The following is a 17,096-nucleotide window of genomic DNA, read 5'->3' as shown; positions in this document are numbered from 1 at the left end:
ACTTCCCAGTAGCTAGAGTTTTCTGATAGATCAGTGGGTTTATTAATGAGTGATGTTTTGATATTGCATAGTAAAATGTGTCAACATTAAAAATCTGCATAGATGAGTGAAGCCATATTTTCCAAATTACAGTGCATACAAAATATACCCTCAAATTGCAAGATAGACCCATAGATTATTTAAAAAAATTTTTTATTCATTTTTAGAATGAGAAATGAAAATTTTGCTTTTTCACATCTTCTAGCCATAGTTTTCCCAACACTCTCCACTTTCCCATTTTTTCCAATACAGTTAATTACATTTTTTGTTTAAATTAGGGTTTGGTGTGCATATTTAACCATGCAGACATTTTTTATAAGCTGCCACGTAGTATGTTATGGTCATAGTCCTTTCTTGCACAACTTTTGTTTTTCCTGTAGGTTAATAATTACTCTTTTTTGTTTGTTTGTTTAATCTTTTAATTTATCATACAATCTCGTCCCAAAAACTTGACAATAGTCATAAATCTTAAGAGTCTATCAATTCTTTTCTTTTTTCCTAATGCCCTCTGTCTTCTTCCTATTGGCTTGGTTGTCACTAGCTTTGTTGGATAGCTGTCATTTTGTGATTTTTTTTTTCCACCATCTGTGGTAATTCTCTTTTCCTCTCCAATTTGAATTCCCTGTTTCCTTGACCGAATATCTTTCTTGTCTGGGTTTACTACCTCATTTTTCTGGAACTCTGCATAGCTGACAAAGTTTATTCTACCAGCATATTGTGTTATAGGTTGTCTTAGTATAACAGAAATCTGGGTTGGACATTAATTTTTCATCAATATTTTGAAGACATTGTTCCATTGTATTTTAGCTTACAGAGCTAAAGAATCCTGTTCATTTATTCATTCAACACATATTTTTATTTCCTATCCTTTAAGTGGCCTGCTTTTTTCAAAATTTAAAAATAGTTAAAAAAAAGTACTATATTAGTTTAAGGTTTACAACCTAGTTACCGTATTTTCCGGCGTATAAGATGACTGGGCGGATAAGATTTTCCTGGGTTAAAAAGTCTTCTTATACGCCTGAAAATACGGTACCTTTTCTGAAACAATCCCCACCCTCTGTTCCATCGTTCCTGTTACAATTACCATGTTTTCCGGCGTATAAGACGACTTTTTAACCCAGGAAAATCTTATATGTCGGAAAATACGGTAATCAATTTTTATTTACCTACTGATGTAATAGCCATGCAAAATTATTGTGTTATTATTGACTACTAAAGGCCCATTGCATGAAATTTGTGCACTGGTAGGGTCCCTCCCTTCCCCATTCCGGCCCTGCCCCCTGGTCGAACTCCCGGACAAACTCCTGGTTGAGCGGGCAATTTGCATACTATGCTTTTATTATATAGGATATCCCCTATTCTGTACATTAAATCTCTGTGACTTATAACTGGAAATTTGGACCTCTTAACTCCTCACCTTTTTTGCCCTTCCCCCAAACTCCTTTCCCTCTGGCAGCCATCAGTTTGATCTCTGTTTTCATGAGTCTTTCTGTTTATTTTGTTTGTTTGTTTGCTTTGTTTTTTTTTAATTCCACATATAAGTGAAATCATACGGTATTTGCTCTTCTCCATCTTATTTCATTTAGCATAATACTCCCTAGGTCCATTCATGTTGTCCCAAATGGCAAGGTTTTATTCTTATGTCTGAGTAACATTCCACTGTGTGTGTGTGTGTGTGTGTGTGTGTGTGTGTGTGTGTGTGTAGGCTGTTTCCATATTCGGCTATCCTATATAATATCCTATATAATAAAATCCTAATATGCAAATCAACCAAATGGCAGAACGACTGGTCGGCAGGGGGTGGGGCCAGTGAGCGGGCGGCGCCAGGCCAGCCAAGGCAGGTGCCAGCAGGCCGAGGGAAGGGATGGTGGCGACCGAGCCTCTAGTCCTATATAATAAAAGCCTAATATGCTAAGTGTCCGGTTGTCCAGTCAGCCATTCAACCAATCAAAGCGTAATATGCTAATGATATGCTAAGGCTGTTCAACTGCTTACTATTACATGCACTGACCCCCAGGGGGCAGACACTCCGACCAGTAGGTTAGCTTGCTGCTGGGGTCCGGTTGATCGGGACTGAGTGAGATGGGCTGGACACACCCTGAGTCCTCCCACGGTCCCTCCCCAGCTGGCCAATCTCCCGCATCCCTCCCCGGCCCTGATCGTGTACCGGTGGGGTCTCTCGGCCTGGCCTGAACCCTCTCGCAATCCGGAACTCCTCGGGGTTTCTTGGAGAGCCGGTTTCGGCATGACAGCGGAATGATCGGTCACTATGACACACACTGACCACCGGGGGCAGACACTCAACGCAGGAGCTGCCCCTTGGTGGTCAGTGGGCTCCCACAGGGGGAGCACTGTTCAGCCAGAAGCTGGGAGCCTCTCTTGCCTCCGCGGCAATGCTAAGGATGTCTGACTGACAGCTCCTGGGCTGTGAGAGGGTGCAGGCCAGGCTGAGGGATCCCTCCCCTCCCGCCAGTGCACGAATTTTGTGCACTGGGCCTCTAGTCCTACCTAATAATAGACAAATATGCAAATTGACCGTACCTTCACTATGCCCACGATTGGCCAGGAGGCGCGGGGGGGCGGGACTCAGGGTGGCCGGGGTGGCCGATTGGGCCGGTGGGACACTGAGCTCGCGTCGCCAGCGGCGGCGCGAGCTCAGTGTCTGCACCATGGCTGTGCTGCGGCACAGAAGGGGCCTCTGGGGCAGCGAGCTCACTTCCCGCCGCGGACCATCAAGCACCAGCAGACAGGCACCCAGCTCCCCCGTGATCGAAAGCAAAAGTGTGGGAGCTGGGTGCCTGTCCGCTCAGGCACCAGCGGACAGGCACCCAGCTCCACCGTGATCGAAAGCAAAAGCGTGTAGGGGACCCTACACGTGCATGATTTAATCATGCACTGGGCCTCTAGTATATATATATATAAAAGCCTAAACGACTGGCTGATCCGCCAACCACTTGACCGGCCAATAGCTATGACATGCAATGACCACCAGGGGGTAGATGCTCAATGCAGGAGCTGCTGAGCTGCAGTGACTTAGCAGCTGTGGTTCTCAGGTGATGTACCTGGAACCAGAGAAGGGGGAGCCCGATTCCGGGGTGCGTCACCTGAGAACCGCCCTCTCACAATCCGGGACCCCTTGGAGGATGTCACAGAGCCAATTTTGGCCCAGTCCCTGCAAGCCAGGCCAAGGGACCCCACCAGTGCACGAATCCATGCACCCGGCTTCTAGTTTGTGAATAATGCTGCAGTGAACATAGGGGTATATATATCTTTTTGAATAAGTCTTTTTGTTTTCTTTGTATAAACCCAAATGTGGACTTGCTGGGTCATATGGTAGCTCTGTTTTTAATTTTTTGAGGAAACTTTATAGTGTTTCCATAATGGCTGTACCAATTTACCTTTTCACCAACAGTACACAATTATTGTTCCCTTTTCTCAACATCCTTGCCAACACTTATTGTCTTTTTTATAATAGACTGATGGGTGTGAGATCATATCTCATTGTGGTTTTGATTTGCATTTCCCTGATGATTAGTGATGTTGAGCACCTTTTTGTGTATCTGTTTATTTTTATTTGGAAAAACATCTATTGAGATCTTCTGCCTATTTTTTAATTGTATTGTTCATTCTTTTGCAATTGAGTTGTATGAGTTCTTTATGTATTTTGGATATTAGTCCCTTATCACATATAGAATTTGCAAATATTTTCTCCTATTGGGTTGGTTGCCTTTTCATTTTGTTCTTTTGAGATGTTTTTTTGCTATGTGAAACCTTTTTAGTTTGATGTAGTTCCACTTGTTTATTTTTTATGTTATTGCCAAATCAGAAAATCTGCTAAGACTAATGTCAAGGAGCTCACTGTCTATTTTCTTCTAGGAGTTTAATGGTTTCAGATTTTACTTTCAAGTCTTTAATCCATTTTGAGTTAAATTTTGTGTATGCTGGAAAATAGTGGTCCATTTTCATTCTTTTGTATGTGGGTGCTCATTTTTCCCAACATCATTTATTGAAGAGACCCTTTGTCCTTTGTATATTCTTTGCTTCGTTGTCATAAATTGACCATAGATAGGTGGATTTGGTTCTGGACTCTCTATTCTTGTTTTATTGATCTTAGTGTCTTTTTATGGCAATATCATACTGTTTTAATTACTATAGCTTTGTAATGTAATTTGAAGTCAGGGAGTAATGATGCCTTCCAGCTTTGTTCTCTCTCAAGATTACTTTGACTATTTGGGATCTTTTGTAGTTTCATATAAATTTTATGATTGCTATGTTTCTGTAGTGAGTATAATTGGAATATTTATGGGGATTATATTGAATCTATAGATTGCTTTGGATACTATGGACATTTTAGTAGTATTCTTTCAGTCCATGGGCACAAAATATCTTTCCACTTATTTGTGTTTTCATTAATATCTTAAAATTTTCAGTGTACAGGTCTTTCACATCCTTGGTTAAATTTGTTCCTAGGTATTTTTTTATGCAAATGCAATTGTTTTCTTTTTTTTTTTTTAAGTGAATCTTTATTGTTCAGATTACAATTGTTTCTCCTTTTTCCCCACATATCTCCCCACCACCCAGTTCCCACCCCCCTCTCCCCCTACCTCCCCCCCGCTGTCCTTATCCATAGGTGTATGATTTTTGTCCAGTCTCTTCCCATACTCCCCACACAGACACCTCTTTCCCCCTGAGAATTATCAATCCACTCCCATTCTATGCCTCTGATTCTATTAAGTTCACCAGTTTATTCTCTTCCTCAGATTTTTAATTCACTTGACTTTTAGATTCACTTGTTGATAGATATGTATTTGTTGTTCATAATTTTTATCTTTCTTCTTCTTTCTCCTCTTTTTAAAGAATACCTTTCAGCATTTCATATAATACTGGTTTGGTGGTGATGAACTCCTTTAGCTTTTTCTTATCTGTGAAGCTCTTTATCTGCCCTTCAATTCTGAATGATAACTTTGCTGGGTAGAGTAGTCTTGGTTGTAGGTTCCTGCTGTTCATCACTTTGAATATTTCTTGCCACTCCCGTCTGGCCTGCATGGTTTCTGTTGAGAAATTAGCTGATAATCGTATGGGAGCTCCCTTGTAGGTAACTAACTGTTTTTCTCTTGCTGCTTGTAAGATTCTCTCTTTGTCTTTTGCTCTTGGCATTTTAATTATGATGTGTCTTGGTGTGGTCCTCTTTGGATTCCTTTTGTTTGGAGTTCTGTGTGCTTCCTGGACTTGTAAGTCTATTTCTTTCATCAGGTGGGGGAAGTTTTCGTTCATTATTTCTTCAAATAGGTTTTCAGTATCTTGCTCTCTCTCTTCTTCTGGTACCCCCATAATTCTGATGTTGGTTCGCTTGACGTTGTCCCAGAGGCTTCTTACACTATCTTCAACTTTCTGAATTCTCTTTTCTTCATGCTTCTCTGGAGGAGTGTCCTTGGCCTCTTTGTATTCCAAATCTTTGAGTTGATTCTTGCAATCCTCTAGTCTGCTTTTGGGTCTCTGTATAATATTTTTTATCTCAGTCAGTGTATGTTTAATTTCTAGTTGGTCCTTTTTCATATCCTCAAGGGTCTCATTGAATTTATCGGCCTTTTCCATGAAATTCTTGAAAAACCTTATAACCATAGTTTTGAACTCTATGTCCAGTTGCTTGTTCTCCTCCATTTCTTTGGTTTGTGATCTGTTTCCTTGCTGCCTCATTTTCGCTGTTTCCCTGAGTTGGTAGGGTAGCTTTGTGTATTAGGTGTCCTATTGGTTCAATGGGTCAGCCTCCCAGTTCCCTGAGGTGGACACTCTTGGTGTACCCTTGTGTACTGTGTGTCCCCCAGCAGGATCTACAGCAAGAACTAGTTTTCTCCTCCTTTGCTTGGGCGGTTTTGGAGCAGTCTGACTGGAGCTGCAGTTAATTTGGTTGAGCTGCCACAGAACAGGCCATTTATATGCAAAAGCCACTGTGTGGAGCCTGGGCGGGTTTGTAGAATGTGTGGGGCGGGGTCTCAGGGCGGGGCGGGGTCTCAGGGTGTCACTAGGCTGGGGCGTGGCCAACGGCGATGGCTGCCGTCAGCCGTCTCTGCCTTTCCACTTTTCCAAGTCCCTGCGCCCCCGCGCTCCAGCGCAGTAAACAATGATTGCTGGGCGCACCTCTGCAAAAAAGTCACTCTCACTTTCCGACCCGATGGCCGAGAGTCCAACTTCTCCCCGTAGGCGTCTGGGTCCCCCGAGTGTCCCCAGAAACTGGATTTCAGAGTGATCGGGAGCTTGTCTCCCTGCGGGTTGAAGAAAAGCCGCGCACCCAGCCGCCCGCTGCCAGCCCGATTCGCGTGCCTCCGTTCCTCAGCTTTTCAGCGTTTGTGCTCCTTTCTCTTCTTAATTGTAAATCTTCCACTCAGCCAGCTTTCCCGTGGTTCTGGGTGGTAGACATTTTGTCTTTTAGTTGTATTTTTGAAATTGTTGTGTGAGGCAGCAGATTAGTTGTTTAACTATGCCGCCATCTTGGTTCCTCTCTGCAATTGTTTTCTTAATTTCTCTTTCAGATAGTTTGTTATAAATCTATAGAAATGCAACAGATTTTTGTATGTTAATATTGTATTCTGCAGATTCACTGAATTCTGTTAATTCCAACAGTTTTTTGGTGTGGAGTCTTTGTTTTTTTTTTTATATATATAATATACAAATAGTGACAGTTTTATTTCTTCCTTTCCAATTGGGATGCCTTTTATTTCTTTTTCTTGCTTAATTGCTACTTCTTAATCTTTCAGTGTTGATGTTTTAGCAATTGATCCTTCCCACTACAGATGATGGAAATCTAGCCCTCTTTCTTCCTCATACCTATTATCATACATACTAGAGGACCGACGCACGAAATCGTGCGTGGTTCAGGTCCCTAGGCCTAGCCTGTGATCAGGGCCATTTTCCCCTGGCAGCCAGCCCTGCCCCCTGCCACCACCCACCCCAGTTCCCCGTTTGCCATCCAGCAATGGGAGCCTGACGGCTGGGGGAGTGATTGAGAGGTCGGCTGTTCCCACCTGCTCACCAGCCCCACCCCTGCCACAGGTCGCCCTCTGTGTGTGGGGCAACCAGCAGGGCGGGGGCCTTGGCCTGGCACTGCCCACATCCCCCGCCACCCACCCCGGGTCCCCGTTCGCCATCGGCGATCAGAGCCTGCCCGCCAGGGATAGGGAGCAAGAGGTGATCAGTGCACCTCATAGTGACTGGTCAAGAGGTCGTTCTGCTGTTATGGTCATTGGGTTTTTATTATATAGGATATTCCTATCCTCTACAACTTCCCAGTAGATTGGTTACATCAGTATTCAAATGTTTACTTTCTTCTATCCTCTCTTCTCCACTACTTTTAGCTACTCCATTTAGACCACTCCATTGAGAATACTCTCGTCATCATTCATCCCAAATGGCCAAGACAAAGATAAAATCTAAATTTGCATCTTACTCAACCTTTCTTTTTTTTTTTTTTTTTTCTTTCCTCAGTTTTTGATATGTTCGACCAATCCCTCTTTGAAAGGCTTTCTTCACTTGGTTTCTGGACTGCCACACTAACCTGATTTTCTTCCTGTGTCACTGGTTATTCTTTCTGTGCTTAATTTGCTGATTCCACCTCTTTTTTATTTTTCCCCTGTAAAAATATTAATTGTCCCAGGGTTTTCCTCTGCCCCTTTTTCTTTGCTTTCCTTATGCAGTCTAATTTTTTCCCATGAGCAACTGGATATCCAGTTGCTATTCAACATCTCTATTTGAGTTTTATAAATAAGCATTTCAAGCATTGCATGGTCCCAACCAAATTATAGATTTCTTTTATCAGATCCTCCAATCTACTTCTCCATGTCATTACATCCATCATTATCCAGTTGCTCAGTCCAATTATCAGTATTTCTTTCTTTCTCATCTTCCACATCCAACCCATCATTACATATCAAAACCTATCTAGTTCCTCATGTCCCCACAGTTCATTTGCTACAACCATAATGTGATTCCTGCCTAGATCACCAACTACTTGCCTAATTGCTAATTTCACTCTAACTGATCCTTCTACTTCCCTCTTTCCTTAATTCGTTCACCATTTCACAGACTAATCAGAGATACATTTAAAGTATAAATCAAATCATTCCCTCTGCTACTTTAAAACCTTCCCATGGCTTTCTGTTATGACTTGACTTAAACCCAAACACCTCCTGAAGCTCTCATCACATCACACCTCCCTCATCTGAGCCTTGCCTACCACGAGCCTCATCTCCCTATCTCCTTTCATCCCTGGCACTCTTGGCCTTCTTTCTGCTACATCTTATTTCCATCAGGGCCTTTGCTTTTGTTCTACCTTGTTATTGTAAAATGTCTCCCTTCCCCAATATCTTCCCTTAACTGCCACTTTCTCATTGTTTTGGTTTCAACTCAAATATTTTTTCAGATAGAATATTGTTCGATACAAGCTAGGAAGCTCTCTTAGTTACTGAATCACCATTCCTTTTTCATCTTCTCAATAGCACCTCTTGTACCAAAAACTGTATTAATGTGTTTTCAGAATTTCACTCTAGAACATAATTTCCTCCCTTCATTCTAAGTCCGTGGAACAGTTTCTGGCACATGGAAGAATGTTGTTGACTGACACAATTCATAAGACAAAAGCATCAAAAAAAGCAGTATATTTTGAATGTTTCATTTACTTTGTATATTGTTATTCCCCATCAGAAAAAAACAGTTTTGACTCAGAGAACCTAAAATTTGGTATAAGCAGCATTTCAAAGTGCTCATATTCCTAGGATACTGAACTTACCTCTGCCATGCTCAAATATGAGTACCAAAAAAGAATATTCGAGGTAAATTTAGGACTTTGGGATAACCCCTTTCTTTCTCTATATCTCATATAGATTAGAGTTGACAATTCATTAGAGTTAATGAATGTTATTTGCTGTTTATGTCATAAAGGTTTACATCATCAATCATATTGGAATTTTTAAATGTTCTGTTATTATGTAACAGTTTGCTTTCTGAATGTATTTAACTGGGAATAGAATCAAGTGCATTAGCAGATTTACCATCAAACATGGCTTCAAGATTTTAACTGATTTTCCTCCATACAATATCTTAAAGGGAGGTATTTTTTTACTTTAACTTTTGCCTATTTGTGTAATTTTGTTAATTGCCACAAACTCCAAAGCAATGGAAATATGTTGGTAGTCTAAATAATAAAGGGGTAGGGGAGGAGATCCTGGATAGAGAATGTAATGAGTGGTTTGTTTTATGGGTAAACAGAACTCAAACTGTGCATTGCTTGCATTTATCTGGCATTTCTATCCCTGCTTGTATCAGTTTCATTTTGTGCATCTTTGGCTGAAATCCTGTTAGAGTTTGCAGAGAGCTCTTACGCTTATACCATCTTACTATTTGGCTCCATATTTTAAGTGAATGGCTGGCTTTCAGCTCTAAGGAGGTAGGGTCCCATGAAATGAAGAAACGTTAGCTGGAAAAGCCAAAGAAGAGGGTAAATGTGAGAGTGGGTATCTGAGCTACTAGGGAACGTTTGTGTGTTCTGGCCGCCTAGGGAGAGGGTGTGCATGAAGGAAGATGAGTAATGAGGTTAGCTTAACTTGAACCAGGTACCCTGAGGCTTGCATGAGGCAAAGGCATCATGCAGATGTCTATGGATATTTTTAAGAGTTATTTAGCCTCAAATAATTGGGGGTATGTTTTATCTGGGTGCCTCTTTAAAGTGTTTTCCACCTACTCCAGACTTTTCTTGTCTGGTCCATAGACTTACTATAGTGTCATTATTGACCAGCCCATAGCTACACAAGTGTACATATCACACAGCTAAACACTGGAGGAGGAGCAGAGGGAGAAACTAAGATGTTGGCAGCACACTAAATATTCAAACTGAAAATGTGTGATTTAAGGGAGAAGAGGCTTTGCTACACTAATTTATCATCTCTGGTCTTCCAAAAACCTTTGTATTTAGTTTTAGATTCAATAGTTTTAGGCCAAGGGTATAGAAACTATGTTTGACTTGATTTATAATACCCTTTATGTCTCTGTATTTTAACAGGGCAGCCCTGTATTATATCGAAATGTTAATTCTTTAAAAGAGCGCATATCTGCCTTCCAGTCGGCTTTTCACTCCATACAGGAAAAGGAAAAAATTACTGACTGTCCTGAGTTCTCAGAGGCAGAGGGGTTCCCGACAACAGGCTTGAGTGAGTAGAAAAAATTCAGTCAGTTTGGACTTGTGTGGGATTCAGACAAGCCTCTGAGATATAAAAAAGATTTCGTTCACAGTGCAAAAGCAGTCTTTCTGAGCAGAGTTGTATTTTTAAATGGAGTCTAACATTCAAAATTTGGGACATTTCATGTAAAAACCTTGATTTCTGGTTCTCTTGAAAAAATCGGATGTCAAGCATTTCTGAGCCTCCACATCCACATGGTCACAGTTAAGTTTTAGGTGTAAAACTGTCAGAGCTGATTAGCTCATTTCATCTTTATCATAGCCCATGTGACAAATTTGTGAGATCAAGTACAAACTTGATTTTTAGAGAATTATTAAGTTTGGCAAGCATTTACATGAATACCAAACACCCATCCCCAATATAATAAACTGATCTATCCAATCTGACAACTTTATAGCCTGCCATATTCTTTATAATAACTTTTATATTATAATTCACTTGGTTATTTTTTTTTGTGTGGTCACCTTTGATTTTCCAATCACAAAACATTTCAAATACCAGAATTACATGAATCTTCGCCTTATCTGTAATCACCAAAATCATACCTCTGCTGCTCTGCACCCTAAGTAAGGTTCCACATGATTTTTAGTGTCTTGAACCATCTTCAAGTAATCTCAACACCTCCTTGTGTGCAGTGCACTTCAACTCAAGACAAGTTTAATTCATCTACCTGTTAGTGCATGACCACTCTCATGTACTCATTTTTATTTGTAGTTTGTAACTTACCTATTTTTCATTTTTTACCTGGGTTTTAAAATATTTTATTAACATGATTATTATAATTCTGCAAAGAATAACATTCAGTTTTGTAGCTAAGAACTGGGGCACATTGTGGCTGTAAATTTTTCATAAACTCATACACAAAGCAGAACCAATATTAGAACATAACCACATCCTTTAAAATGTTCAAAAGAATAAGTTTCAATATAAATTTAAAAACAGAATGAGATACTGTATCACCAGTGCAAATGTATTTTAGCATGTCTTTTTGCATTTTATAGTCTGAAAAACTTAATTATAATTAAATATGTTTTTCTAAGTAAATTTGTGTTACCTTTTTAGTAATGTTCACTTATCTTTCCATTATATTTTCTTTTTTGAATTAAAAATTTTACTAGATTTTCCTATTCATTTCTAAAGTCTTTAGGCTCAAGCATTAAAACATACTAAAATTATGATGTACAAAATTGTAAAAGAAAATACTCATGCCTATTTTGTTTTTATTTTGTTTTGTGTATACAGCCAAAAAGGAAAGTCTTGGTGAATGTCAGCAGTCTGCGTTCCTTGCACAGTTATCCAAACGTCGGAGAATATCTTCTCAGAGCAACTCTGATGAAAATCTAACTAATGCAGTTGGTCCCCAGATGTTTAATGTTGCTACTCCTCCCAGTACAGACAGAACATGCGCTTTTCAAACTTCTCTTGTAGATCTTTCTGAGGTAACTCACTTATTGGAAACATAGCTTTGCTTTCCTGGTGAGGTAGTTTTAAAGACCCTTTTTTCAATTAGAGTACCTTGTACTGCTATTTTGTAGCTGGGGTTCAGATTACCAGTACATGAGTGTGTGTATTTCCTACTTACTAACTTTTCTTGTTAGTTGGCTTATTGGTTGTTAGAGACAGTTTTTTTTGTTTTTTGTGTTTTTTTAAAAAAATATATTTTATTGATTTTTTACAGAGAGGAAGAGAGAGGGATAGAGAGTTAGAAACATCGATGATAGAGAAACATCGATCAGCTGCCTCCTGCACAACCCCCACTGGGGATGTACCTGCAACCAAGGTACATGCCCTTGACCGGAATCGAACCTGGGACCTTTCAGTCCGCAGGTCGACGCTCTATCCACTGAGCCAAACCGGTTTCGGCGTGTTAGAGACAGTTTTGATTAAAAGCCTTCTGAAAAAGTTTTTATAAAAAGATTAAGCAGTGTGAGGTATTGTTGCAATAGATGCTGATGGTGCAATAGAAAGTCACAGTCCTGTCCTGGAGTAGCTTTTTGTCTTCCAAAGGAGGCTGACATGAGTATTTTATTTACACATTACTGGTAAATTCAAAGATTATACTGTACTCCTCAGGTCTGTGGGTCTTGGCACTTCTGCCTTGCTGCCTCTGTGTTTGTTTTGCAAAGAATGATTTTATTTATTTTTAAATTGAATTTATTGGGGTGATATTGGTGTTAACAGAAATGTGACCTGACCCCTAGTGGGTCTGCCTAGGACCTGTGGGTAGTGTGTGGGTTCTTGACCTCGTGCAGGGAAGATTTCACAGTAGCAGTCCAGGGGATTTTGGGAGGACGTTTATTAAAGCTGGGTACAGAGAAGCAAGGTAGGGCCTAGGACAGAAGCAGCAACAGGTGAGGGCCTCGGTGGGGAAATGAGCCCAGGCTGGGCTGCTTTGGCTCACTAAGGCGTCAGAGAAAAGGGGTCCTTTGTCACAGGGTCAGGGAGTTAGTCCTGGATGCTGCCCATTGCTCTCTGGTTACAAGTTGCTTGGAGTCCCTTAGAGTTTAGGAATGAGTGCTTGTGGGGGAAGAAGAGGCTGAAGGGAAAGGCGCAGGGCATGCTCCTGGCAGGGAGAGTACACGCTCTGACTGGTTTAATAATTGCTATTTAGCAGTTGCTCCTTTGCTCTGCTCACTTCCCTCAAGGAACTAAGGATTTTTGTTGCTGATAACTTAAGCCTGTCAAGATTATCAAAAGACCAACCTTCACTCAAATGTAAACAAGGAGGTAGTTCTCTCATGACTTCCTGTTTCATACTGTTACTTTGGGTTTGAACAGCAGGTTCCCATTTCTTCAGTGAGAAGAGACACCTAACCAGTAGAATTGAAACCGTTTTTCTGTACCTTCTCTGTCACATTGATACAGTACATCTCCTAATGATTTTATTTAGACTGGTATAAGTGTTTGATAGTCAGTTAAAGTTTCTTCAGGGTCCAATAGGTTTCATTCAGAGTTGCTTAGAATCTCTACTCTCTCTACCTTATTCTAGCTAATATGAAATCATCATCTGATAGAACGGATAATAATTGTTTCTTATCAAAACTTTGTTTGAACATATACCATGATTAAGAAATAGTTTCCACATTAATAAGAGTGTTTTCTAACCTAGTCATTAATGCTTTTCCTATCATAGCTATTGATACTTTTGTTGTTTGATTAGTAATTATATGACATTTTCTGTTGTTTGGAGAATTTCTTCTTCAGTGAATGTAGTTAGCATAATTTCTAGACTTCAAATAAGGTACCCAAAATGCCTAGGGAATACATTTAGAATGAATATTCTGTTTTTAGTTAGATTCTCCTTCCTATACTTTTGAGATCAGATAATTAAGGTGATAAAATTGCCTCATTGATTGAGTGATTGATTGGTTTAACGTTATATTTCTAGGTAATCTGCGATGCTTACTCAAACCTTTAAAAAGATATCATCATTCTGTAATTAATAAGATTTAGTACTTTTTTGTGTGCACTTTTTGTCCCCCCAAGAAACTTTCTGAACCTGGTTTAACACAGTCTGGAAGTTTAGTTGAAGAATCTGTTCCACTTCCTGAGCTCACAGAGGCTTCAGCTGGTAAGTATTTAATTTTTCCTTAGTATGCGTGCCAGTTCACCCATTGCAATATTTGTTCAATAGACATCTATAGTTGGTGTACCTACATGCTGAAATTTGGGAAAACTAAAACAGTTCCCTACATTTTAAGAGCTCTTGGTCTATTAGAAATGTTTCAGAATTCTTTTTACTTGAGAGAGGGCATTGTTTTCTTTGAATAAGAATTAGTGAAATATTTCCAACTTGATAAAATGTAAAGACTAGGATCTCTGAACATATTAACAAGTACATTTTGTTAGAGAAAACACTACACATGATTTTTTTGTTTTGTTTTAAGGTTGTGGGAAAAGGGACCAGGATTCAAAATTTAGCCTTTTCCAAAATCAGTGTACTTATATTGATTTAGTTTTATTTTCAACCTACCTGTGTCTCTCTTTAAAGTAAAATTCTTGTATTGTGTGTTTTTTTAATCAATCTGAGATTCTCTTCTTTTAATTGGAATATTTCCCTCATTAACCTTTCAAGCCAGTAGTGATATGGTTTGATTTAAATCTACCATTTTGTCGTACATTTTCTGTTTGTTCTCTTAATCTTTTTTTCCTTTGTTTCCCTCTTTTTGTCTTTTTTAGGTTTATTTGAAAAAAAAATTAAAATAAATTATTGTTACCTTTTATTTACTTTTTATTTTTTTAATGTAAATTTTTTTATTGTTGATAGTATTACAGATATCTCCCATTCCACCCTCTCCCCCCCCCCGTTATTCCCCTCCTTCCATCCCCTACCCTCCCCCCCACCCCCCCCCCAGGTCTTCACCATCCTATTGCCCTGTCCATGGGCTATGCATATCCTATATAATAAATAGCTAATATGCCAGTTGGACCGGATGGCAGAATGACCTTCTGGAAGGACCAGTGGGCGACAGGGTTAGCGAGCCTGCACCACCAGGCCAGCCATGGTGGTCCTGGCACGCCACGCCCCCCCTTCCACAGAGGCAGCGGCGCAGTCCCAGCGCCTCCGCAGAGGTGGGACATGGCTCAACTGCAGTGCCTCAACCTCCCACGGCCCCTCCCCCAGCCGGCCCTGCCCCTGATCCCCCCTCCCCACCAGTGGGCAGAGGGCGGGGACAGTGCTAAGGCTGCGAGCCCGTCTTCTGGTTGAGCGGTGCTCCCCACCCCCGCTCAGCCTGAAGCCAGGCTGGCGGCAGCGCTAAGAATGTCCGACTCCCAGCATAGGCCCACTCCTCGGCCTATGCCGGCAGTTGGACATCCCCCGAGGGCTCCCGGACTTCGAGAGGGTGCAGGCCGGACTGAGGGACCCCTCCTCCCCCAAGTACATGAATTTTGTGCCCCGGGCCTCTAGTAAGTATATAAGTTCTTTGGTTTATCCCTTCTTCATCCTCCCCCCCCCCCCCCCCACACACACACATCGAGGTATGTCCAACTGTTCCATGCCTCCAGCTTCGAGTCTTTTTTTTTTAAGATATATTTTATTGATTTTTTACAGAGAGGAAGGGAGAGGGAGAGAGAGTTAGAAACATCGATGAGAGAGAAACATCGATCATCTGCCTCTTGCACACCCCCTACTGGGGATGTACCCGCAACCAAGGAACATGCCCTTGACCAGAATCGAACCTGGAACCCTTGAGTTCGCAGGCCGATGCTCTATCCACTGAGCCAAACCGGTTAGGGCTCGAGTCTTATTTTGTTGGTCAGTTCATTAGATTCCACAAATAAGTGAGATCATGTGATATTTCTTTCTCAGATGGACTTATTTCACTTACATAATAGTTTCCATGTCCATCCATGCTGTCCCAAAGGGTAAGAGATCCTTCTTTTTTACAGCTGCATTGTATTCCATTGTGTAAATGTCCACAGCTGGTTTATTCATTCATCTACTGATGGGCACTTGGGCTGTTTCTAAATCTTAGCTATTATAAATAATGCTGCTATGAACATAGGGGTACATATATTCTTTCTGATTGGTGTTTTGGGGGTTTTAGGTTATATTCCAAGAAGTGCAATCTCTGGGTCAAACAGAAGTTCCATATTTAAGTTTTTGAGGACATTCCCTACTATTTTTCATAGTGGCTGCACCATCTGCATTCCCACCAGCAGTGAACTAGTGTTCTCTTTTCTCCGTGTCCTCATCAGCATTTGTTGTTATTGATTTTTTTATTATAGCCATTTTGACCAGGTGTGAGGTTTTAATTTGCATGTCTCTGTTAATTAGTGAATTTGAGCATCTTTTCATATGTTGCTTGGCCATTTGTATTTCTTTGGAGAAATGTCTATTCAGGTCCTCCGCCCATTTTTTTATTTTTTTTAAATTTCTTTATTGATTAAGGTGTTACATATGTGTCCTTATTCCCCTATTACTCCCCCATCCCCCCAACTCATGCCCTCACCGCCCTGTTGTCTGTGTCCATTGGTTAGGCTTATGTGCATGCATACAAGTCCTTTGGTTGATCTCTTCTCCTTATCCCCACCCTCCCCTACCTTCCCTCTGAGGTTTGATGGTCTGATCCATGTTTCTCTGTCTCTGGATCTTTTTGTTCATCAGTTTATGTTGTTCATTATATTCCATAAATGAGTGAGATCATGTGATATTTATCTTTCTCTGGCTTATTTCACTTAGCATAATGTTCTCCAGTTCCATCCATGCTGTTGGAAATGGTAAGAATTCCTTCTTTTTTACCGCAGCTTAGTATTGCATTGTGTAGATGTACCACAGTTTTTTAATCCACTCATCTGCTGATGGGCACTTAGGCTGTTTCCAAATCTTAGCTATGGTGAATTGTGCTGCTATGAACATAGGGGTGCATATATCCTTTCTGATGGTGTTTCTAGTTTCTTGGCTCTGCCCATTTTTTATTTATTTATTTAAAATATATTTTATTGTTTTTTTTTTTTTTTTTACAGAGAGGAAGGGAGAGGAAGAGCAAGTTAGAAACATCAATCAGCTGCCTCTTGCACACCCCCTACTGGGGATTTGCCCGCAACCAAGGTACATGCCCTTGACCGGAATCGAACCTTGGGACCCTTGAGTCTGCAGGCCGACGCTCTATCCACTGAGCCAAACCGGTTAGGGCTCTGCCCATTTTTTAATGGGATTGTTTGTCTTCCTTTTTTTGGGTTGTATGAGTACTTCATATGTTTAGGATATTAACCCCTTATCAGATGTATCTTTGGCAAATATGTTCTCCCATACAATGGGTTTCCTTTTCCTTTTCGTTTTCTTTTGCTGTGCAGAAGCTTTTTATTTTGATGTAGTCCCATTTG

The 17,096-nt window shown here is 40.7% G+C and overlaps 1 protein-coding gene across 1 annotated transcript in view; it reads left to right on the top strand.

The window, feature by feature from the left end:
* Positions 1–17,096, top strand: part of CDCA2 (cell division cycle associated 2) — a 72,900-nt gene that overhangs the window by 7,634 nt on the left and 48,170 nt on the right. The window contains 3 exon segments of the mRNA XM_054717207.1: positions 10,091–10,238; positions 11,511–11,707; positions 13,755–13,839. Coding sequence (XP_054573182.1) covers positions 10,091–10,238; positions 11,511–11,707; positions 13,755–13,839 — 430 coding nt within the window.

The sequence above is a fragment of the Eptesicus fuscus genome, chromosome 6 (assembly GCF_027574615.1).
Source record: "Eptesicus fuscus isolate TK198812 chromosome 6, DD_ASM_mEF_20220401, whole genome shotgun sequence".
In the NCBI taxonomy this organism is placed as follows: Eukaryota; Metazoa; Chordata; class Mammalia; order Chiroptera; family Vespertilionidae; genus Eptesicus; species Eptesicus fuscus.
Note: the sequence above shows the minus strand (reverse complement) of the source record. Positions and strands in the feature narration are given on the sequence as shown.